Consider the following 27,188-nt stretch of genomic DNA (forward strand, 5'->3'; position numbering starts at 1 on the left):
CGTATTTCTTTAATATTCCCTCTCATAAGTTCGTTTGTGATAACCTCCTGGACCAGGGGCTTTTTCCATATTTTGATTTTTTATAGCCTTTTCCACTTTCGATAGTAATATTTCAGGTATAGCTTCTACGTCTTCGATTTTGCAGTTTTGTGTGTTATTGCGTTCACTATCATGTAATGGCATTTTTGTTTAATTTGAACTGTGTTCTTTGTAAAGTAAGCGATCGTTATTTGTTGCTATATTTTGGATTTTACTACGAGAGATATAGTTGGTAGTTGTTTGTCAACTTTGGTATCCATTCTTTTCCCTGTTCATGGAGTTCCTTGAGCGCTTTTCTCGTGCCTCCCATTCTACTAATGCAATGTTCTAGGGTTTTGATCCTTCTGGTTTTCCTGTCTTTCCTCATATTTTCACGAATCTGTTTGCTTAGGTTGGAGATTTCTTTTTGGTTTTCTTTCCTATCCTTTTTCATAATTAAATTTCTTCTGTCTTTAATTAGTTTCAAAGTTTTTTCACTTAGATAAGATTCTTGAGTCTTGATTGTTTGTTGTTGAAAAATAGATTTTTGCCTGTTCTTTGAGCTTGTTTACTATTTTGTTATATCTTTCGTTTAAATCCATATCCGAGGAAACTACTTCCATAAGGTCTTCTGTGATGTCGTTCGAATTTCTTTTTTCGCTGATTGTTTGTAAATATTTCGTTTGAATTGCTTTTGGTCTAGGTTTTTTCGTACCACTTTCATTGAGGCAACTGCGTACCATACGATGGTTAGTATTAAAGTTTAGATTTTGTACTATTCCCGTATCACTAAATATCCTAACTTTGTTTGTTAGTATGTAGTCAATTTCATTTCTAGTCTTTCCATCTGGAAACATCCAAGTCCATTTGTTTTTGGGCTTTTTGCGGAACATGGCATTGAGAAGTGTTAAGTTATTCTCAAGGAAGAATTCTAATTATTTTTCACCGTTTTTGTTTCTTTTGCCATTTCCATATTTCCCTATTATATGTTCTTCCCCAGGTAATCGAGCGCCAACTTGGGCATTGAAGTCACCCATGAGTACTAATTTGTTTTCCGAATATTTTTCAGTGATTTCCCTTAGTTTTTCGTAAAAACTGTCTGTGTCCGTTTTTGTTGCTTGTTCTGTCAGCGAGTAGACTTGGATGACTGACCATCTTTTTGAATATTTTGGTAAGTTAAGTAAGTTAAGTAAGGATATATATTAGGTATATTAAAATTATTTTTTTAGTATTTAAAGGTTAGCCTTTTTTTATTCTTTCATGTAGTCCTTTTCGATTAGTTCATCTAAACACTCTTTTATGTGTTTCATGGCCTATATATTTTACAAGAATGTAGATATAATAAATGTTTTAAATCGCATTCGCATTCATCATGTAACATCCCACTGCTGGGCATAAACCTCTTTCTCCAGAGCGGTTGTAATTTTTGAATAAATAATTGAAATAAAAGCAAATTTGGTTTCAAGGTTTTTTATATTCTCAGAATATTTGTATGATAGCGGATACTTTATATACATATAATTGTGTTTGTTCGCAAACTAAAAAAACCGACTTCAATTACAACGTAAGTAGTAATTGAAGTCAGTTTTTTTTACGGTAATACAACGTAAGTAGATGAAAAAATAGTTCAAGTAAATATGCGCTATCAAAGATTACTCCAAGAGTAGTCATCAGATCTGGATTAAATTTAAATGGGACCACAATACAAGCTGTGTGGTTACGGTAGTAATCAACTCAATTGTTATCCCTTAGTCGCCTCTTACGACGCCCACGGGAAGAGAGGGGATGGATATATTCTTAATGCTGTAACCACAAAGCAAATCATAATATAGTAACTGATAAACACTTTACTTGTATCCAAAAATTGAGGAGAATTTAGTTAATTTAAAAAAGGTAATATGTAAGTGTTTCAATACTTTTAATTCCTAATAGTTGGAAGCATATTATTTAGGTTTAAATTTTTTAAAGCTGTTCGTAGTTTTTTCATAATTATTTCTGATGAACTTTTTCCTTTTTAATAAACCTGGCATATATGGGATGTGTTGTCCGAAGAGTTATACCCATACAGAGGATTATATCTTCCATTTTAGTCACTGGTTCAACACGGAACTTTTTAAACAAACTTAATATCAACGTCTTCATTGTCAACATTGCGTATTTCTGACCTAAAATATATCATTGATAATTTACTAAAAAGGAAAATTCAATTTCATTTTATAAACACAAACAGTTTATATGTCTTTAAAATAATACCTACATTGATTTCTAAAAATTTCTTTGTTATGGAAAGACTGATTTTATGTAAAAAAAAAAATTGAATTTATGACAACAAACTCGTCTCATTTATATGTAAAAAAAAGAAAAAATGAAATAATATTTTACCTATACAGTTTCTGTACCCTGCACTAAATGGAATAAATGCGTAAGGATGGTTTTTAACTTGATTTCTGTGTAAAAAACGCTCTGGGATGAATTTTTCTGGTTCCGGATATATATCTTCACGGTGATGTAAATCATATATCATTATGCTGGCTTGAGTTCCTGCTGGGATTTTGTAACCACCTGGTGACAATACAGAATATTGAGTCAAATGATTTAATTCATTATATATTTTCAAATGCTGATCTCGAAATCTACAATACTAATTCGAATAAATAAATAAATATACATTAAAAAAATATATTCAATTTACTCAATTCTGCACACCTACAAACGTCTGCTCTTGTAGGTACGTCCTAAGGTTGCCTGGTAGAGAATGCTTTTAGCATTAAGCTCGCCTTTTGTACAATTCTTTAATGTATTGCGCAATAAATTATTAATAAATAAATTGATAAATACATAATAAATAAATATATAATAAATAAATATGTATATATATCTAGGTCTGTATAAGCACCGTAGGTTCCTGGCGAGGGTCGAGACTAGGCTCGGCAACACGCTTAAAATGCACTTGGTATTGTACGCGTCCATTGGATATTTGTTAAGAGGAAAGGGTACCGAAGAGACTTTTCAAAAATAGGTATTTGAATAAAATGTTTCTGTCGCGCTGCATGCCGCTACCGCGCCCCGCGCCATCTCCGCCCCGTTTTTTCTATGTGTGACTGTCGTTTTGTTAGTGTGCGTGCGCCGGCTATTCAGCTATTAATTGTTGACGATATTTTAGTATTCGCATCTTTCGTTTGTGATTAACTACGAGTACATATAGCGCATAGTGCTATTTTTCTGAATTTGGCTTGTTTTATTGAATTTGTTCTGCATCGTATTGCTGTGACTCGGCTTACTATTATTGAATTTCGTAAACTACTTATTATTTATGTTTTATTATTTTGAATTGGATACTCTTTGTGACTTGTCATCACATGTCTATATTTTTGTGGGTAATTATCGAAATACTTAGGTACTTTATTTATGAATTAGGTATGTAATTACATGGTTGAGGTGTGTGTAAGAATGGGTAATGAAATACATACATAATTATAGTGTATACATGTAGTACATAGTATAAGTGTAAGTATAGTATATATATGTAATATAGTACATACACAGTATAAAATGTTTGCCTTAGTACCTATATAATTTGTAATGTCTCATCTTTGTCGCAGTTATTAATACATGGGTATAGGTTATATATATTAATTAACATATAATTGCGGCGATATAACAATGGTTAAAAATAATATTATAAATAAAAAAAAAACAAGAAAAGCCGCCTGCGTGAAGAACAGCTATTAGAAAGTCAATTGAAAAAGCTGGAACAAGATAAAAATTCAATAATTACACAAAGATAGCTAAATAAATTACACCAATTTCAAACATTATGTACTGTACACTTACAAAAATCATGAAGGCGATTTTTTCGATTATTATTTTATTTATGTTTTTTTAGTTAGGCAAATTACGTAATCGATTGAATTTTTTTAAAGAGTGGTTGATTAACATGACATAACATAACAATACACTTTATTGAACACCAACAGAAAATAATAATACGAATCAGATTGATTTTTAACCGACTTCCAAAAAAGGAGGAGGTTCTTAATTCGACTGTATTTTTTTTTTTTTTTGTATATATGTTACTTCAGAACTTTTGACTGGGTGGACCGAGTTCGACTTGTACGCAAAGGAAAAAAAGCCGACTTCAACTACATCGACATGTAATACAACAAAGGTAGACGAAAATATAGTCAAGTAAATACGCGTTATTAAAGATTACTCAAAAATTTGTTATCAGATCTCGATAAAATTTAAATATGACTACACGATAAACATCAGCTTTCGATTAAATTAAAAATCATCAAAATCGGTACACCTAGTAAAAAGTTATGCGGTATAATACAACGTAGGTCGACGAAAATAGTCAAGTAAAAACGTATTATTTATATTACTCGAAAAGTTGTTGTTAGATCTCAAATAAACTCAAGTGAGACCAAATGACACACACCACCTTTCGATTAAAAAAAATTTGTAGAAATCGGTCCACTCAGTCAAAAGTTCTGAAGTAACATACATAAAAAATACAGTTAAATTGAGAGCTTCCTCCTTTTTTGGAAGTGGGTTAAAAATAGAAACCGATTTTACACGTCTATAGAATTCCTAAGTCGACAAGCTTAAACAGTGAAAGATTTAGTATAAATGAAAGAGGAGTGAGAGGGAAATTCAAGAAGTAAGCTTTCCTCAGAACGAAAACTGCGTTCATTGGAATCACTAAGAAACTTAAATCGTCGTTTTAGATAAGCAGGTACAACAGGATTAAAAAGAATAGAGTAAAGTAAGTTGAGAATATACGTATTCCCGAAGTAGGGAATTGGGTGCCACTCAGGGCGTAACTACTGCCGTATCAGCCGTATCAATGATACGGGGCCCCCTATTTACAGGGCCCCTAAGGTGTGTAAGCAAAAATTAGTAAAATGCTATCCACAGTGTCACTTAATCTTGTGCTTCCTGGAAAAAAGAATAAAAAAACTGTCATACATACCTATAGAGTTTTAACTTCAGAAATGACTGAAGTCTGAAAAGCAATCCCCTTTTATCCGAGTCAAGCGTGCGCCCAATTGTTGATAACATTCTGTATCGTTTATTTCGGGATTCAGTTAATCATTATGAACAATGAATTAATCTTTTTTATATAAGAATGGGGCACACAAGCAGACGAAGCCATCTGATTTATAACGGCTACCGTCGCCCATGGCCTTTAGAGAAAAGATGTAGACACTAGACGCTTTAAAACCCCCAAATTTTAGCAAGGTCATTCCACACTTTTAATGTACGCGGAAACATTGCGCACGAAGCTCGCACATTGGTTGCAAACCACTGCTGGATACAATTAGCACCACTAGACTTCTTGACATCGAAATAATGCAGAACACGACAAACGACACTGCTCATAGTGCACATTACGCATCGCGTGTTCGCACCGTGGAATGTTCGGTGGTGCTTTTCCCTCATCGTCAAGAGTTGAATTCGACGCAAAAAGAGTGCAAAGAATTTCGCTTACTTTTTCGCATAATATGCCAGAGAGCCTTCAGGTTCGCGCAATGATGGAAGTGTAGACTAAAGAAAGTTACCTTCGACAGCTTTTGTAAGAAACAAAAGGCATGGGTTCCATTTGGAAAGCCCAATAGTCTCTCGCCAATTCTGCTGTGTTTGAACTTTGCCCTAGCGATTTACTACCTGTAAGACCTGGAGGCAGCGTTGAATCTCTTCTTCAGATTATGCGCCTGTGAATCCCCCATATAGATGCGGAAGATTCATAGGAATTCACTAATAGTATTGGCCTCACAGGCTGAAGCGAATGATCCCCCGCATCTATTGCTGCAGGACAAGGCTAATAACTCTCCAGCTTGGAACTACAAGCTCTTTAAATCAGCTTAAAATCCGAAATTCAAAACATTCATTCCATTAAAGAAGTCATGGAATTATTACTGATAAAATTCAATAGCCTTGCATCCAATTTTCCGGAGGTATTAACTTGATGTTTTTCAAAACTAAAACTGATAAAAAATTACCTAAGGATTTCGATGGAACAGGAACAGCTACAGCAGACTACACTCACTATTGTCTATTCTAGGAGGAAGTTATAACTTATAATCAATAAACATTTATTTTAATTCAATGCAAGCATTTTTTGTGAGAAATCTTTACCCATCATTTGCCTGCCCCCCCACTAATTTTGATACAGGGTCCCAAGGTTCCCGGGGTTCCAAGGAATGCTACGCTAGTGGGGCCACTTGAGTTTTTTACGCAATTCAGAAATATGATCCTATTTGCGAAGTCCAAATACGAATCGCATAGGTACATAGATTCGACCAAATTTAATAATCTGCTCCTCAGTAATGTCAAGGAAACAACTAAGCAATTTTTTACCGATGAAAAAAAACAGAGGAGGTTCTAAAGTCGCTACGTACCTATATTTATTTATGTTTGACCATGCATAGCTTTTTACAAAGTATTCCGAAATTGATAAAAAAATATATTGGAAAGAGTAAAACCCGAAGTTGTTTTTCGCCTAGGAGGCGAGGAAGAAGCGCGGCTCGCAGCTTGCTTGGCATAGGCATGGGAAAGAGCAGTCCTAATTTTTTAAACTTTCTTATTGTATTTTTCATTAGTATTACGGTAATAATAATCATAATATACTTTTTTGAAATCCTTGTATTGAGCCCTTTTGATACCAAAAACAAACAACACAGTTATTTACCATAATTATCATTGTTATTTGTTAGCGAAACCCTTCGTTAGCCCAGGTTTGCACAGTGTTACAATAAAAACCGCATATACAAATACGGTTTTATTGTAGTTATGAAAAGAGAAATTATTTAATTTTGTTAATACGAATTTTAGAAAATATCGACTAAAAATAACATCACTAGTGTATCGATATAATTGTCGACTACGAGGCATCACTTCGCTGGCGTATATACGTATTGCTTTGACCCTTCCCTCCCCCAGACCTATCCCCCAAAAAGCAAGAAAGGGACAACTGCAGCTCAGACCGTTTTAGGTATATAATTTTTGACCAAAACAGTGTTTCGTAGTCGACTGTTTTCTCCTCAGAACATGGCAATTTTTTAAAAATTTTTTTTTTAGAAAATAAAAGAAGACTTCGGCTATGCCCCTATGTTTTCATTTTTTTGAAAATATGCATATATTTTTTTTAATGAGTGTCTGAAAATGTACAAAAAATTATGCAATATTTCGAGTTTTTGAAGTCTCCTAATTCCTATGATAATAAGAATATGAAAAAAATCAAAACATAGGGGCATGGTCATGGCAGCAAAGAGTTCTATGTCACAAAAATATTTGATCTAGTGTCATTATCCAGGGAGAAAACAGTCGACTACGTTTGTATGGAGAAAGACCCGGTACCCTTTCCTCTTAACGCAACAGTATACGAGTACATTAAAAAAACATATTTAAAACAATGACCTACTTATATGGTCATCATCATCATAGCTATTGGATGTGCTCCACAAACTTGTATATATCTACGGCGAATGAACACGGAAACAACGAATGCTAAAGTCAAAATTTACAACACTTACCACAATGTAAAATTATCTTACCTAGAACTATTTCTTTTTTGATATATCGTGATATAAATGGAACACTGGGATAGATACGTAAGCTCTCTTTAATACAACATTCAGTATACTTCATTTTATTAAGATCTTCGAGTGAAGGTGGTCGATCGGAACCTCCAAATATATACTCAATTTCTTCATGAATTTTTTCCTGTTTTATAAAAATACACAATATTTTTTTATTTAATTCAGTTAATTGATATATTTTTAAAGTTAGGCTAGAGTTCAATATTAAATGATAAAATAAATTAAGTAAATAAATATGTTTATCATTTACACAAAATCGTCTATTTGTAACTTAAGCCCCTTTGCATACATTTAATGTAACGACCTACCGATATACATATTTTGCATTATAATAATAGGTGTATAGATGTGTATTACAGGCAGACTCCGAGCATTGATCTAACTCGCAACCTGGTGGGGGCAAAGCAGGGTCAATATAATTATAAATATATAAATAATATAATAATCAATATATAAATAATAATATATTTTAATTTTGCGTTTATATTCTAGTAAATAAAGGACATATGTCATGAAAAATACTTTTATAAAATAAAATAGACCTGTCAGTAAGAGAATAAGATAATACAATTTAAAAAGTGTATATATGTGGGAATAGATGAATATTTTAAATGAAAAAGAGATGTACGAAAGAGATATTTAGGCTTTTAAACTTTATCAGAAAATTGAAAGAATTCGAGATGTGATTTAACTTTAAATTTACTCTTAAATATCATTAATTACCTGTATCGCCGGTTCATTTGCAATTCTCATTATAAAAAATGTTAGCGTTGTTGAAATTGTATCGTAACCCTGAAATTAATAAATATTGATTATAATATTTTATCAAAAGAATAATTCACACATTTTTACTGCTAGGTTTAAATTAATGATTTTAAAAAAATCTTTTCTGTCTATAAATGGGCACAATGGGATGAATAAAAAACAAAAACCTTTATTAGAAAAACTTGAGTGCATCAGATTATTATGCAATACAAACGGTTTATCTTAATATTCTCGTCATACTGATTCATAATTTGACAACTATGTAGAGTAAATTCCCTTACCTAACGATTTGAAAAAAACATTCTTAATAAATTTTGTACGAAATAAAAAACAGAAATATTAGAAAACTTAAGCGTTTTGTCATCATAAGTTTTTACTACTTTGTATTCCTTCATACGGCCACATCTACTATGCAAACCGGCAGATTAATATTTTTTATTTGGTTTAAAAACCATACATTATATAACATTTTTTTAGCATCAAATCTTCACAATCCAATAAGTCCTCACGACGCTCAAGTAAACTACTATTTAACTTTATGATCTCCCCTACCAGACTAATACTATACTAAAATGTACTCTTTAAAATAAAATTGTAAATAAAATACATACCGCAAAAAGAAATGTGTCCACTTCTTCTCTAATGCCAGATTCGTCAATTTTTTTCATTTTCTCATTTTGAAAAAGTAAGTCAATCATTGCACTACGTCCTTTATTTGCACCAGTATTTATGTTTTCTTCAAAAATTGTTCCTTTTTTCTCCCAGAACTCTCTTCTCTCGCGAATAATACCGCGTGAAACCACATGTAAATCTTCAATTATTCTTTTCTGCTTTTGACTGTTACTTGTAAAGTTATGAATAAAATCAAAGAAATACCATACTCTGCAAAGTCTTAGAACAAGGCATTCGCTAATACCTTCTATGGCATGAAGATACTTGTGGAACACAGTGTCTAAACTACATCGTTTTGTTGTTCCCATTGAAGTTTCTTTTGAACAAAAACAGTAAGTATATATTAATTTACTTCATCATCATCACTATCATCATTTCAGCCTATTGCAGTCCACTCCTGGACATAGATCACCATAAGTTCACGCCAAAAATGGCGTGATCTCATGTGTTTTGCCCATAGTAACCACGCTGGGCAGGCGGGTTGGTGACCGCAGGGCTGGCTTTGTCACACCGAAGTCTACCGCCCGTCTTCGATATGTGTATTTCAAAGCCAGCGTTGGATGGTTATCCCGCCATCGGTCGGCTTTTTAAGTTCCAAGGTGGTAGTGGAACTGTGTTATCCCTTCGTCGCCTCTTACGACACCCACGGGAAGAGAGGGGATGACTATATTCTTACTGCCTAACCACACATCAATTTACTTATTATACTTGAAAATTGTTTTGAGTGTCTTGACATTTTAAAATATTTTACAATAAAAGGGGAAACTCAAAAGTATTTTTTCAAACTATTTACAAAGCCATAATTACATTTTACATAATTACATAATTAGTTGAAACAATCTAGATAATGTGTTTTTGGTGTAGGACAGAGCAGGAAATATCTTCTTATATATTTTTGTGTTACCCACACATTAGGGAATGCTAAACATTTTTTAATGTCACTCAGTCAGTCAGTCAGTTCAGCCTATTTTAGTCCACTGCTGAACATAGACCTCCTCAAGTTCGCACCAGACATCCCGGTTTTCCGCAATCCTCATCCAGCCTACACCGGCAATCTTAGGTAGAATAAATAAATAAATAAAAATAAATAAATTTACTATAATTAATAAATAAATAATTTTTATAAAAATAAATAAATTCAATTTCCGATCCTTGTCTTACATGGAGAAAAAGGCATGCCCAGTAGTGGGATATTACAGACTGGATCGTGATCGTCATCGAATATATTTTCGACTTTTCAGACTTTCCTAAATATAAATTAGACATCTTTATATGGTATAAACCTACCACAAAGTATTTTTAAAACTGTTTGCGATACCAATTGGTACAAATTGGTTTTTTCATTTCTTAGTTCGGATTCAACTGATTTTTGAAATTGTTCCGCATTTTCAACAAATACTTCTAAAAAACTCTTCAAAGCGTTCAAGTGAAAAGCTGGTGTCAACATTTTTCGCCTATGAAGCCATTTCTGACCTAAATCATAAAAAAAAACATTCAGATAAAATAACCCAATCTTTGTAAACCATTAAACAGTGGTTTATAAATTCAATTGATTTTATTCTATACTAGCTGTGCCCGCGATTTCATACGTGTGGAATTTAAAAAAAAGTTATTGAAAATTTAACAAAAAAGTTTTTGTTCAGTTCGCAGAATTATAAAATAAATATTTTTTTAAAATAGAAGTAGCCTAAGTTACTCCATACTATATCAGCTATCTGCCAAAGTCGATCCAGCTATTTCAGACATTAGCCGGAACGAACAGACAGACAGACAGAATGACAAAAATTGTAAAAAAATAGCATTTTGGTATGTGTACCGTGTATCCATCCACATCCATATGCATTTAGTAAAAACAGAAACTTCAATTTTATTTATTTGTAATAGAGTATAGATGAATACTATTTAAAAACAATTATATTGATGTAATAAACCGTCAAAAATTACATTGTTTAGTATATTGAAACGATAGATAAATCTATACTAATATTATAAAGAGGTTGTTTTTTACTTTGTTTGTATGTAAGGGGTAATCTTCGCAAATACTGAACCGATCATGAACATTCTTTCACTAACAGAAAGCTTCACTATTCAGGAGTGATATAGGCTATATTTTTTTGATACTGAACAAAAAATTCAGTGAAAATTAATAGTATATGTAAATCAAGTCGGAGATGTGCGATATGAAAAGCGAGATGAAAACTTTACTATATATTTGCATCACAAAAATAATTAACGCCCAACGAAGAGGGCCGGCTAGTTACTTATAAAACATTGTAACACAAGTTCTTGACTTTTTTTAAAATTATTATTAAGATAGGGCACAGCAAAATATATAATGCTCAATATCTGTAATAGGCCGTCTGGGGAAGTACCTCAACCTCGCAGAATATTAGTTATAATACTGCTCTCAAATAACGCTGTGTTCTTGTGGTGAAATAAGGTGGCCACAGCTTCTGGGGAGGCTCGGGGAGTAAGGTAGGCATCGTGCTGCGTTATGGCGTTGCAGGTGTCTATTGGCTACGGTAATTACTTACCATCAGGTGGGCCGCTACCGTACGCTTATTTCACGAATTAATTATATAAAAATAAAATCAAAAAGAACAAAAAAAAAATGTTTTAACCATACCGGAGCTTATAAGGAGTCCATTATTAAGCCATGGCCTTAAGAAATTATACGGGACGTTCTTATCAATGAGCTGTGATGACGAAAGTATCCTCTGGAATTAAAATTTATATAATACATATTGGTTACTAAAAGAGAGCTATCTCTATATGAACATTTTAACTATATTCTATTATTCTGGCTCATAAAGTACTTAACCCTTGCTTTGCTATGGAAATATACGTCATAGAAAAAACCTGCGTATCTTGAAAGTTATTAAACGACTTGCTCGCTAATGTGAAGCATAACTAACGTGAGTAGGGTGAGGTTAGCTCTAACGTTTTTTTTTACTTGGGGAAAACCCATCATGGATACCCTCCAGCTCGGGTGTGCCAGAGGGTTATGTTCCTACTGACTAAAAAAACCACCACGTGTGAGCCGTCGTCCACCTGGGTGGGGCGAGATGGGGTCGCGCTAGCTGCTCTAACCTAACCTAACCCTGCTCTGTTCTAATCAAAATCCTTAATTTAATTCACTTCAGCCTGTAATATCCCACTACTGGGCATAGGCCTCTTTCCCATGTAGGAGAAGGATCAGAGCATAATCCACCACGCTGCTCCAATGCGGATTGGCGCATATATTCTCTACTATGAGTAACGATCGCTATCAGGTGTACATGATAACAACCGGGACCAACGGCTTAACGAGGAGAGCACTCCGAGGCACAGTGGGGAGACCCACTAGGACTACACAAACACCCAGACCACGGTAAACACCTGTATGGCCAATACAAATGTTTGTCATGTGCGGGGATCGAACCCGAAACCGCCAGCGCAACAGGTACAATCCATGGCTGTGACCTCTGCGCCAACGCGGCGTCTTAATTTAATTATAGTTTTATAACTCCACCGGCTGATCCGACACGTTTTTATCTCTTGGATTTGAAGTTAAAATAATCGTTACTTTTTCTGAAAATTTTGAAATTTTCTTCAATTATAATTCCATAAGAACTTTCTCAAAAGTGTTAGAAAGCTGTGAAATTTGGCTAGAGTTGATCTAATCGTTTTCGAGTTTTGCGATTAGCATTACATTTAGCGATTGATTTTCATCTAAGAATATATAGACTTTTTGATAACCCAGGTTATACAAATTGGTCACTACAGGGTAACGAATAAAATGACCGAATTTGTTTCTAAATAAAAGAAATTAAGTTTCAGTTAGAGTAGGTGGGCTATATACTACTGTATGTAAAAAATCACCTCTAAAACTTTATTAGAGCAAATAGAAATTGTTTATTTTTTCGAAAATCTTTGGATTTTTTTTAGTATAAAAAAATACGATGAAGTGAAACAGTAACGTGACCTGAACCCCGAAAGTGAGGTTTTACCACGCAACTCATCTTACTAGAATGAGATAAACATGTTTAATAACAAGGTGATCGTTATTAATGCATGCCTTGCCATGCCTTTTTAATTCCATATATATTATTTTTAACTTACTCACCGCTATGTCTTCTGGATCGTAAACATTCACACAGCGGAAATTAAGCGCATGTAACTGTATAAGACCTTTATAAGTTTTATACAACTCTCTTGTCGCTTTGAATAATACGTCTGAAAGTCATGGTAAATAAAATAGATAATGGATAAAAAATAAAATTTTACTAGATACTTTTTAACGGTAAAATGCTAAAAACATCATAATTTTGTACACATAAATATATTATAACTAGCTGTGCCCGCGGCTTCGCCCGCGTTGAAATCAGTGTGTCACAAAGTTTTCCCAGCAAACTTCCAGTGAAACTATTATCAAAATCGGCTTAGCCGTTCCGTAAAACTTCCTCTTGAAGCTCTCTCTCCATTGGTGAAACCGCATGAAATCCGTTCAATAGATTTTGAGGGAATCGATCACATACACTTTTAGGGACTTTGTTTTATAATACACTAACTGTTACCCGCGACTACGCTCACATCGATATGAAGATATGCATTACTATTAAGATGTTTAACGCAATTATTTTTTTATTTCAGTCACTTGAAATGCTTATCACACTGAGTAACTTTTTAAAAGCCACAATTTAGTAAAATTTAATAGTTATATTTATAAAACCTCTCTATACACCACATTTTTAGTTTTATTTTCAGGCTGCAGTATAAAAAAACCTATCAGGCGAACTTATAGCTGCTGTAAATGTTTCATACAAACTATCAACCCCAATGAAACCCCCTTAGCGGTGGAATATCACAAAATCCGTTCTTAGCGGAAGTTTACTAACTATAATCTACCTCCCTGCTAAATTTCATCTTTGTCCATCCTAAATGGATGGGACTATCGAGCGATTTTTGAGTTCTCGCGATGAGTGAGTCAGTGACCTTTCTTTTTTATATATATACATTGCTATGCATTATTTAAACTACTCCTCTCCATCTATAGAGCATATATTTTAAATTTCAAGCCTCTTACTTAGGATTTTCATACAAACTTCCAACCCCCGTTTTATCCCCTTGGGGGTCGAGTTTCGTAAAATTCATTCTCAGCGGATGTTTATGCCCTATAAGGAACCTACCAGCCAAATTTCAAGTTTGTAGGTGTTATAGTTTCCGAGGTTTCGTGATGAGTGAGTCTACCTACCATCCCCCGTTTTAACTCCAAAAGAGAGTTGATTTCTAAAGATACATTATTTCGTCATCTTTCTACCATCTATAGAGCATACATTTTAAATTTCAAGTCTCGTTCTTCAAAAACATAGCACTTTCATACAAACTTCCAACCCCCGTTTTATCCCCTTAAGGGTCGAGTTTCGTAAAATCAGCTCTTAGCCGATGTTTACGCCTTATAAGAAACCTACCTGCCAAATTTTAAGTTTATAGCTGTTATAGTTTCGCGAGATTTTGTGATGAGGGAGTCAACCTACCATCCCCCGTTTTAACCCCAAAAAGGAGTTGATTTCTAAAAATACATTATTTCGACACCTTTTCACCATCTAAAGAGCGTACATTTTAAATTTCAAGTCTCTTACTTCAAAAACATAGGACTTTCATACAAACTTCCAACCCCCGTTTTATCCCCTTAAGGGTCGAATTTCGTAAAATCAGCTCTTAGCGGATGTTTAAGCCCTATAAGAAACCTACCTGCCAAGTTTCAAGTTTATAGCTGTTATAGTTTCAGAGATTTCGTGATGAGTGAGTCAACAAACCATCCCCCGTTTTAACCCCAAAAGGGTATTGATTTCTAAAGATACATTATTTAGACACCCTCTCATCATCTATAGAGCATACATTTTAAATTTCAAGTCTCTTACGTTAAAAACATGGGGCTCTCATACAAACTTCCAACCCCCATTTTACCCCCTTAGGGGTTGAATTTCGTAAAATCCGTTCTTAGCGGATGTCTACTTCCTATAAGGAGCCATCCTGCCAAATTTCAAGTTTGTAGGTGTTATAGTTTCGGAGATTTCGTGATGAATGACCTTTCGCGTTTATATATATTATAGACTAGCTGTGCCCGCGGCTTCGCCCGCGTTGATATCAGTGACAAAGTTTTCCAATAACACAGCAAACTTCCAGTGAAACTATTATCAAAATCGGCTTAGCCGTTCCGTAAACCTTCCTCTTGAAGCCCTCTCTCCATTGGTGAAACTGCATGAAAATCCGTTCAATAGATTTCGAGGGAATCGATCACATACACTTTTGGGGACTTTGTTTTATAATACACTAACTGTTACCCGCGACTACGCTCGCATGGTTATGAAGATATGCATTACTATTAAGATGTTTAACGCAATTATTTTTTTATTTCAGTCACTTGAAATGCTTGTCACACTGGGTGACTTTTTAAAAGCCACAATTTAGTAAAATTTAATAGTTATATTTATAAAACCTCTCTACACACCACATTTTTAGTTTTATTTTCAGGCTGCAGTATAAAAAACCTATCAGGCGAACTTATAGCTGTTGTAAATGTTTCATACAAACTATCAACCCCAATTAAACCCCCTTAGCGGTGGAATATCGCAAAATCCGTTCTTAGCGGACGTCTACTAACTATAATCTACCTCCCTGACAAATTTAATCTTTGTCCATCCTGGACGGATGGGACCATCCACCGATTTTTGAGTTCTCGCGATGAGTGAGTCAGTGACCTTTCTTTTTTATATATATACATTGCTATGTATTTATATAAAAAAGATTTAGACAACTCCTCACCATCTATAGAGCATACATTTTAAATTTCAAGTTTCTTACTTCAAAAACATAGGACTTTCATACAAACTTGCAACCCCCGTTTTACCCCCTTAGGGGTCGAGTTTCGTAAAATCAGTTCTTAGCGGATGTTTACGTCCTATAAGGAGCCTATCTGCCAAATTTCAAGTTTGTAGGTGTTATAGTTTCGAAGGTTTCGTGATGAGTGAGTCTACCTACCATCCCCCGTTTTAACTCCAAAAGAGAGTTGATTTCTAAAAATACATTATTTGGTCACCTTTCTACCATCTATAGAGCATACATTTTAAATTTTAAGTCTCGTTCTGCAAAAACATAGGACTTTCATACAAACTTCCAACCCCCGTTTTATCCCCTTAAGGGTCGCGAGTTTCGTAAAATCAGCTCTTAGCGGATGTTTACGCCCTATAAGAAATCTACCTACCAAATTTCAAGTTTATAGCTGTTATAGTTTCGGAGATTTTGTGATGAGGGAGTCAACCTACCATCCCCCGTTTTAACCCTAAAAGAGAGTTGATTTATAAAGATACATTATTTGATCACCTTTCTACCATCTGTAGAGCATACATTCTAAATTTCAAGTCTCGTTCTTCAAAAACATAGGACTTTCATACAAACTTCCAACCCCCGTTTTATCCCCTTAAGGGTCGAGTTTCGTAAAATTCATTCTTAGCGGATGTCTACGCTCTATAAGGAACCTACCTGCTAAATTTCAAGTTTGTAGGTGTTATAGTTTCGGAGATTTCGTGATCAGTGAGTCAACCTACCATCCCCCGTTTTAACCCCAAAAAGGAGTTGATTTCTAAAAATACATTATTTCGACACCTTCTAACCATCTAAAGAGCGTACATTTTAAATTTCAAGTCTCTTACTTCAAAAACATGGGACTTTCACACAAAACTTCCAACCCCCCTTTTACCCCCTTAGGGGTCCAATTTCGTAAAATCCGTTCTTAGCGGATGTCTACGCCTTATAAGGAGCCATCCTGCCAAATTTCAAGTTTTTAGGTGTTATAGTTTCGGAAATTTCGTGATGAGTGAGTCAACCTACCATCCCCCGTTTTAACCCCAAAAGGGTATTGATTTCTAAAGATACATTTTTTGACACCTTCTCGCTATCTATAGAGTATACATTTTAAATTTCAAGTCTCTTACTTCTAAAACATAGGACTTTCATACAAACTTTCAACCCCCGTTTTACCCCCTTAGGGGTCGAGTTTCGTAAAATTCATTCTTAGCGGTAGTTTACGCTCTATAAGGAGCCTACTTGCTAAATTTCAAGTTTGTAGGTGTTATAGTTTCGGAGATTTCATGATCGGTGAGTCAATCTACCATCCCCCGTTTTAACCCCAAAAAGGAGTTGATTTCTAAAGATACATTATTTGGACACCTTTTTACCATCTATAAAGCTTACATTTTAAATTTCAAGTCTCTTACTTCAAAAACATAGGACTTTCATACAAACTTCCAACCCCCGTTTTACCCCCTTAGGGGTCGAGTTTTGTAAAATCCGTTCTTAGCGGATGCCTACGTCTTATAAGGAGCCTACTTGCCAAATTTCAAGTTTGTACGTGTTATAGTTTCGGAGATTTCGTGATGAGTGAGTGACCTTTCGCTTTTATATATATTATAGATTAATAAGTTACCATACTAATAGTATAGAACTCAAAGATACTATCTTATAAGATCACTATTACACATAGAAAGTTATGACTTTATTTTTTAAAATTTAATAAAATGAAAAACATATAACTTTTTTACTGAAACAATTTTTTCGGATTTTATCGCAGTTTATTAAGCTTTTTAGATGCCCGACGTTTCCTGGACCTGATGGCTAAATAATTATTTCTCGCAAACGAGAAAAAACCGACTTCAATCACAAAAATAGTTATCAGATCTCGATCAAATTTAAATGGAACCACAAGACAAGCATCAGTTTTCGATTAAAACAAGAATCATAAAATATACATTTAAACAATAAACTGCCACTGCCCTCTAGTGGATAATATCTCTCAGTTCGTTATACGTTAGCTCAAACCGAAGTCGTTTCTAATAATGTTAACAAAAAATTAAGTGACGAGAACGACGTGTACGCACCGTTACATGAATACCCGTCATCAAAGATTAATTGAAACTAGTGTTGCCCAAATGCAAGAACAAGACGAGACTTAGCCAGTCTTGGTCTTGGTCTTGCGCCAATACACCTGGTCTTAGTCTTGGTCTTGGTCTTGCGCTCCCAGTCTTGGTCTTGGTCTTGGTCTTGCAGCAAGAGTCTTGCAAGTCTTGCAATTACCTATTAGTCTATTACTATTTATTAAAGTTTACTTTAAATCTTAGAAAAACGTATTAGAATTGGAACATTGTGAGCTTGAATTAACATAGCCATAGTAAAGATCAAGCAGATTAATAAATAACTGAAGATTTGATAAGAAATTCGAAAAATCAACTGACCTATATGTCGTTTTCCATGGAAGTAACTGTTTCTTAATAAACATTTATGATTTATAAGCTTACATTTGCTAAAACATGTAAAAAAACAAATTAATTACAATAACTTGACTGTATTTTAAAGAACAATACTTATCTGTCTAGAAAGAGATTGAACCCTCAACTTATAAGAAATTTAATAAAAGAGTTTTACGATTTATCATTTATTTGAATAAAAAATAAAATACAACACAAATCAACAGCTTTATCATTAGGTTATGATACTTTATATCAATTTTTTTGACCAAGAATTAATACAAAGTAACCATCTGGCTGACTCATCACTTGACCTATTTCTATGTTTTCTAATTAATAATGATGCTTTAGAAAATAACCTCTCAGCAGGTACTGAAGTTGCAGGTATTGAGAGAAAATCACGGGCCATTTTCGATAAAATCGGACACTCTGTCTCATGCGTCCTCCACCAATCTAAAATGTCTTCCGAGCTGGCAGTTCGTCTATCACTAAGCCTTGAAGACAAGATCCAGATGACGTCGAGGGACATTCATAGAGTTTATCAAAGTCTATTACGTCTTCATCTTCATCACATACTTTATTTTCTTTTTCTGGTAATTCCAGAGATTTGTTCAGTGAGTGTAGAATTCCTAAGCGTACCTACCTATACACCGAACTGTTACACCTAACTACTCAGTGAAATAGCGCTAAGTCCTAGCTGCAAGACGCAAGAGTCTTGCAGGCTATGTCTTGTTCTTGCTCAAGTCTTGCACGGTCAGTCTTGGTCTTGGTCTTGCTAAAAATACGCGGTCTTGTTCTTGGTCTTGGTCTTGCAAAAACGCAAGAACAAGACCAAGACTGCAAGACCAAGACTGAATTTGGGCAACACTAATTGAAACTACAAGACGAGCACCAGCTTTCGATTAAAATAAGGATTATTAAAATCGGTTCACCCAGTGAAATGTTATGCGGTATAATACAAACGTAAATCAACGAAAAAATATTCCAGTAAATACGTATTATTAGATATAAAATGAAAAGCACTTGTTAAATCTCAATTAAATTTTAATGGGGCCACGTCACACGCGTCACCTTTTGATTAAAAAAAGAATCATTGAAATCGGTTCATTCGGTTAAAAGTATTGAGCTAGCATACATAAAAAAATACCTATAACCTTTTTAACCTTCTTCAAAAAAAGAGGAGGTTACTCAATTCGACCCTCGATCGAGAACAAATATTGATTGAGTAAAAGGGAAGGGTAACAGGATTATTTCAACAATATATGTTGAAATAATCTGTATTTTGCCCACAAATTCGCCTTTATGACGATAGTATTTTTAATGTCAGATTTTTATGCTTCCGAGCTTTTATGAATTTTCATATTATTACAATATAAAAATGAGTTATTTTACAAATATAAATAAATAAATGTTGTATAATATTATTATCTCCAATTTTTTATATGAAGATTTTGTAGGATTTACACAACAGGCAGTACGGGAAAAGTAGTTTCTGTTCGAAACGTTCATCGTTTCTTTTCAGGACAGTTTCATCGACACCAATTTACAGCCTAAGCCTACGTTAGGTACCAACTGAAAAATACTCCACAACATCATTTTTCTCATGTTACATAATTTGTCCGTTAAACTATTACAAAATTAATTTCACTCAGTCATTTCTCCTTATTTCCTTCTTATTCACTTTCAAATCCGGATAGTCGTTTTATTTTAAATTATCATCGTACCTTTATTCCTAACTAAAGGCTAATTGTAGCATTATTTTATGCTTACAATGTCAGATTTATTTTTATGCATACGTTTATCTTGCTTTACTTCTATCAATTATGCTATGTACCTAATCAACTTTTTAGATAAACTAAGCTTTAATAGTTAAATGTATCCAGTCAAATCCATAGTGCCTGAGAGAAAAGATAACATAACAGCATAACTTTCTATCGAGGTTGGTCACAAATATAAAATATAAATATGAATTCATAGGGAAGTGTTTGTCAGTTATCTATAGAATATAAAACCCAGTTAAAAGTTTAAGGTGATTGATACGGTTTTTAAAGACAAGCATCAAATAAACTTAATAATACTTTTTTAGCATATAAATGACTTAAGATTTAATGACTTTTTATATGTAACCAGATCGACAAACAAGCGTACAGCTCACCTAATGGTAAGTGATTACCGTAGCTTATAGACGTCTGTAACACCAGAAGCATCGCAAGCGCGTTGCCAACCCCATCCCTAGTTCCCCCCAGGAGCTTTGATCACCTTACTTACCAATAGGAACACAACATTGCTTGAAAACACTGTTATTTAGCTGTGATCTTCTGTAAGATCGTGGTACTACCCCAGTCGGGCTGCTCCATATTTTGAGCAGATTTCCTGCTGTACCTTACCTGAGTTATAATATTATATTCACGTCATCCAGTAAAGTTTAAACAACACAATGACTGTAAATAAGCTCGTTAGCGTATTTTGAAGTGACCCTGGTTTCTACTCCATAGGTTGTGTTCAATTCAACGCCCGCCTGAGTCTGGGCGTAATATTTTTATTTGTATGTATGTATTATTTCAATGTATATTTTTCAAAAATAATTTAGCTATAACAGTTAGCTGTCACCTAAACGCAAGCATTAAATTGCTTATCGTAGGAACAGATAGCCTTGTAAATGAAAACTTACGAAACAAAAATAATTCCTCCATTAAAATTGATATGGATACTAAAAAGGCATATAAAAATTTAATTCTTATGCAAATACTTCTAAAGTGGGGCAAAATTGATATAACATTTTCAAAACAAGTAATTAACGGTCTAGCGACCTCCTTTAGTTATACTGTTGAAATTTAGGAGAATAATTATCCCCAATTATAAACTGAAATAGGTATTTATTTACTATTATCGCATATATTAATACGCTAAGGTTAATTGCCTCCGTTTTTAGAAAAAAAAAACTCACAATTACTCCACATAAATTATGCTATTATTTTTTTTTGCGTAAAAACATTTCCCCGCGAAAAAAAATACTATCATTTTTTAGACAATTGCTCGAACTACCGGCATCAACGACAAAAAAATATTGATTTTGATTTTGTAAATTAATTAATTATTAAAATTACGTAATAAATGTCGGCTTTAATTTTGAAACAACGTCAACATGATTGACGTTCAGTACATTTTTTTTAAATTTATCGCAGCGCGGCCTTATCCCTCGCAGTGCGGCGATCCGCCTAAACCGTACGTCGCCATACTCCGGCAGACTCCGCCTGCAGGCGGCGCTGGGTCCTCCGAGGTTCGGGAGGAGTCTGACCAGTGCACTCGCCACCTTCACGACCTTCGGTCCCACCACAGTATGGGCTGAAGGTCCACCCTCCGTCAAGGATGAGCCCCAGATATTTGATTTGGGGACTCATCCTGATATTTACCTCCTCATACTTAAGTATGAGTTTAAGTATGTATGATTCGTAATTAATTAACCCAGTTAAATAACAAAGTGTTTTAATGCATTTTAAAACATTTATCGTGTTATGCACTTAAATAATATTTAAAAAAAAAACTAAATAAATCAACGAGTTCTTAATAATGTGTAAAAAGGCAAAGATACTTATTATTTTATCATACACGTAATAATAATAACAGAAATAATCGATAAAGGAAACGAAAATTGGTAAAAAAAATTAATTTGATGAGTCAAATGAGGCAAATTATTTTTAAAACATACTTAGATCGAGAAAAATATATTTGTTTTATTACTTTTTAACCGAGTTTCAAAAAAGGAGGAGGTTCTCAATTCGACTGTATTTTTTTTTTTTTTTTTATGTATGTTACATCAGAACTTTTGCCCGTGTGGACCGATTTCGACAAATTTTGTTTTAATCGAAAGGTTTTGTGTGCCAATTGGTCTCATTTAAATTTATTTGAGATCTAACAACTACTTTTCGAGTTATATCTAATAATGCGTTTTTACTTGACGCTTTTTTCGTCGACATACGTTGTATTATACCGCATAACTTTCTACTGAATGTACCGATTTTGATAATTCTTTTTTTGTTGGAAAGAAGATATCTCTAGTTTAGTTCCATGATAAGGAAACTAGGATCTGATGATGAGATCTCAGAAAAATCGAGGAAAACTCTTGAAAATCCGCAATAACTTTTTACTGGGTGTACCGATTTTAATAATTTTTAATTTAATCGAAATCTGATGCTTGTCATATGGTCATATATAAATTTTATTGAGATCTGATAACTACTTTTTGAATAATCTTTGATAACGCGTAGTTACTTGACTATTTTTTCGTCGATCTACGTTGATCGTCGATGTAATTGAAGTCGGTTTTCTTCGTTTGCGAGCAAACACAATTATGTTACGATATAATACTAAAAACAATACCATAGGCTAATACCATACACATGGACGACAGTTGAGACATTTTTAAAATACGAGTAAAATAATTTTGTATTACTGTTACTTGACTACTTACGCATCAACCCAATACCAAATAAATATATTCCTTTCAGCTCTGTAATTTTCGAATCCGAATACTATCTAAAGAAAAATCGTTACAAAAAAGATCGCACTAGTAGTTTGAATATCGAGAACGATATCCACAAACTTTACTCCACTACGCTACGACAAAGTGAACTAGCGTACACTTGAAGTGCCTGTAGTAATGAGTATAGTTGACCTGAAGTACTGTGACCGTATAGAAGAGCAAAGTACTACATGGTTGGTTTTATAAAGCTCTAAAACATTCCGATGTATATATATATATATATATATATATATATATATATATATATATATATAGAAAACTCTTAGTAAGATAAGTATCGGAAATATAATGGAATATGGAACTGCTGACGTATGAGAATCATGTTGTCGGCCAGGAGAATCCATAAAGCATGTTCTTGGTTGGTAGGTTGTAGTCATGTTACGAAAGGTGAGTATTTGCAAAAACACAACTAAGTTCAGTGTTTAGTGATAGTAATCAGGATAATCCACCAGCAACTTGCTCTTCTATACCGCCTTATAGAAAACGAGTGGCTTTACTATTGTCATTGACAGCTTTATTGCAGCAATTAAAACCCGGTATAGTCCTACTAGACCGATGACCGTGTCTCGCAATACTTTTTCAAATTCCAGTCACATGAGATGATAATCTCTGTGAATTTGAACTCAACTAGAATCGTTCCTAATATTGTGTCAGTCAGTACCTTCTTAGTGAAAAGGAGTTATATTCCTGTGGCGAGAAAAGAGATCAAGCTCTAGGAAAAGGTCGGGGATAGGCTCAGCAAGGTGCTTGCGATGCTTCTGATGTTGCAGGCGCCTATAGGCTATGGTAACCTCTTACCATCAAGTGGGCTGTGTGTAAAAATAAATAAAATAAAAATTCATACCAGAGGAGCCAAGAAACTGAAAGGTGTTGCCCAGAATTGGTAAGCCAGGGGGGCCAGGAATTTTTGCAATGAGTCTACCTTCCCTTGAAAATCGTAAATGAAGACACCACAAAATAAAGACGCCAGTGAACAACGTCAGTACCAGAAACATTTTTAAACTCGAAACACATATCGGATGTTCTTGTTTTTATACAACCGTATTAATTACTGATAGACGTTAAATTAATTAACGACGGTTAAAGTCATATTTTAAATACTCGTGGGTTCCTTATAAAAGTATAATTTTAACAAAGAAAAAAAGAATTTTACACACTGATAATAAAAAAATAGTTTTTATTCAGCCTGTAGCATAAATACCGGATTATGCAAAAATAAAACGCACTTTGATAAAATGTCAGTAATTTTGCTGTAATATTTTGATTTACCTTCAATTTTAAAAATGCAGAAATATATACCTACTTTTGTATTTGTGATGACGCCGCGTTGGCGCAGAGGTCACAGCTATGGATTGTACCTGTTGCGCTGGCGGTTACGGGTTCGATCCCCGCACATGACAAACATTTGTATTGGCCATACAGGTGTTTGCGTGATCTGGATGTTTGTACAGTCCTTGTGGGTCTCCCCACTGTGCCTCGGAGAGCACGTTAAGCCGTCGGTCCCGGTTGTTATCATATACACCTGATAGCGATCGTTACTCATAGTAGAAAATATATCTGCCAACCCGCATTGGAGCAGCGTGGTGGATTATGCTATATGTAAATGTTTAGTTCTTAACTTGTGAATTGTAAATATGTATAATGTTGAATAAACTATTTTTATTTTATTATAATAAAATAACATACAATGTAAACATATGTTATTAGATTTATTGAAAAAATATGTAATTTTAGTATCTGTAGTTACTATATATATATATATATATATATATATATATATAGATTAACTATACTTTTTTTGTTAAATGATTTATTTCAGAAAAATCAACATTTGTTATCAAAACGTATGGCTGGTACATCATTCTTCGAAGCAACTTCTCTGACTATTGGTGTTAGGATATCTTCTGCCCATTTACTGAAGCTTGGAATAATGTCAACAGTAGTAAGCTAGAAAAAAAAATTATTAATTTATTTCAACTTTTTACAGTTGATAAAATGGAAATAAAGTAAAAAAAATATTAAGTTGCATTCGTTGTAACTTATAGCTAACACACCTAACATTTGCTCAAACGACACATTTTTTCCAGGGCAATCCTGGGGGACACCGTGCCACGGAGAGCACGTTAAGACGTTTGTCCTGGTTGTTATCATGTACACCTGATAGGGATCACTAATCTTAGTAAGGTATATATCCGCCAAACCGCATTGGAGCAGTGTGGTAGATTAAGCTCTGATTGTTCTCCTACATGGGGAAAGAGGTCTATGCCCAGCAGTGGGATATTAAAGGCTTAAGCGTAAGCGTAATACTGGTATATCTTTTAGCTAGCAGATGTAATAAAAATATCTTACGTGTCTGGACAACACATCTGAAACATTGTTACGTGGTAAGTATGCCATTCCTCGGGCGGTGGCCGATGCGTCCATTGTCGTACTAACGCTTGTTACATTCGTTTTTATATTTTTTTGTATCTAAAAAAAAAATAAGTAAATAGCATTACAGTACAAGTGAGTGGAACCTCTCATTGGCGTCATTAGGAAAAAACGAAGCTTAAGCTTTTATTTGAAACAAGAAAGTTTGACCGTTAAAACCGCGAAATGTACTCAACTGTAACAAATAATTGATACCTACATAATTATATACTAAAATAATTAAAGATAGTTATCGTATAAATTATGTCCGCACGAAACGCGGACATAGATAAAAATGTGAAGATCACAACAAAGGATTAGCTCTCAAGTAGCGTTGCATTCCTGTAGTGCGTTATAAAAGTTGCTATAGCTCTTGGGAAGGGTAGGCTATGGTGGCCACTTACCATCAGACGGATCGTTAGCTTGTTTACTATGCTACTCTATTGATTATAAAAAAGAACTACTTTTGGGTGATATTAATATCATTCTCAATCTCTACTATCTGCGGACTATTGCGTCTTTAAAAATACATTTTTATTAAAATAATACGAAATTTTCACTAACAGTTTAAATGATAGCATCAATATTTTAGATAGACTTTTGAGATTACCAATATAAAATACATACAAACCTGACTAGTTAATTATTATATTACTTAAATAAACGATACAATAATTAAAAAAAAGAACAAATTTTAATTAATCCTTACAAATATTTTTTTTAATTTAAAATTAAATACTAGAATTTATTTACTAACTTAAAATAAATTACCCACCGTAAAATGAAATGTGACTGACGTATATGGAAAAGTAACAGTAAAATGGCGAATCCCAATATCATTCATATAAGCTTCGACATCGTAGCCAACATTAAGGTTTCTAAAATTCAGTGATCCAGTTGCTATAAGTCGATTTTCCGTAGTGCTATTGGTGACAGATGATGTGAATAATCGAACATGAATATTTGTTACATCGGTTCTTTGAAAATTTACGAGGAATCCATTAGTGTAGTTTGCTGTTCCTAACGCGTGCCACTTATATAGGTGTTCGCTAAAAATAAAAAAGTAAGGCTGCAAGAATTTCAAATTACTATCTCACACAATCAACGTGACAATGTTATTCAAAAAACTAAAATTGTAAATAAATAACCGATATTGCGCGCGCCCCGTAGGCGCCTAAACACTAAGTTTCCTTGTCATTATATACACCTAATAGCGATCGTTACTCATAGTAGGGAATATATCCTCCAACTCACTGTGAAGTATTATGGTTGGTTAAGCTCCGACCCTACATGAGGAAAAAGGCTTATGCCTAGCAGTAGGATGTTACAGGCTGAATCATATAAATTTAAAATACTTATCTAGTCTCCAAAAATATAAAATGATGTGTATCCAAACACGTTTACTTCTAATTCTAGGGTAATTTATTAATTAATATAAAAAATATAATACTAATTAAAGTAGCAAAATAATTTAAATATTTTTTTTTTTCAAGCCTTACTCTATTTGTTTTGTAACGTCCACCAACTTAAAATTGCACCATTTTATGTCTTTTTCTATCCTGTTGATGGTTTCTTGAAGCGTTTTGACAAAGAAATCATTTCCATTCACCAAACAGGCCCGAGTAGCTGTAAAAATAAGTACACTGAACGTTAAAATACTTGAAAAAAAAACTTGTAAATCAATTTACATTATCTTTCCGATTCCGTGCATTCAGCGTTTCAAAACCTTCAATGAATGAAACGTGACTGAACCCTCGACCGCACGTGGCTAACGCTATGGCGCCGCTAAACGCGTCACCAAAATTATAAAAAAAAATTCTAACATTGCTATTTTTAATATTTATACTCAAGTGGGGAATATTTTTAAACCCTTTACTATTTCTTTCTCCCAAG

The 27,188-nt window shown here is 33.9% G+C and overlaps 1 protein-coding gene across 1 annotated transcript; it reads right to left on the bottom strand.

Annotated features, from left to right (window-relative positions):
- Positions 1-512: 512 nt before the first annotated feature.
- On the bottom strand, positions 513-23,881 carry LOC123656050 (cytochrome P450 4V2-like). The gene is made up of 10 exons (XM_045591772.1): positions 23,731-23,881; positions 13,165-13,274; positions 11,686-11,776; positions 10,378-10,532; positions 8,999-9,163; positions 8,346-8,414; positions 7,578-7,746; positions 2,401-2,580; positions 2,042-2,183; positions 513-750 (listed from the first exon to the last, which is right to left on the bottom strand). Exons 1-10 carry the CDS (start codon positions 23,879-23,881, stop codon positions 513-515), a joined length of 1,470 nt encoding a protein of 489 aa, XP_045447728.1.
- Positions 23,882-27,188: the final 3,307 nt, after the last annotated feature.

Source organism: Melitaea cinxia, chromosome 8 (assembly GCF_905220565.1).
Source record: "Melitaea cinxia chromosome 8, ilMelCinx1.1, whole genome shotgun sequence".
In the NCBI taxonomy this organism is placed as follows: Eukaryota; Metazoa; Arthropoda; class Insecta; order Lepidoptera; family Nymphalidae; genus Melitaea; species Melitaea cinxia.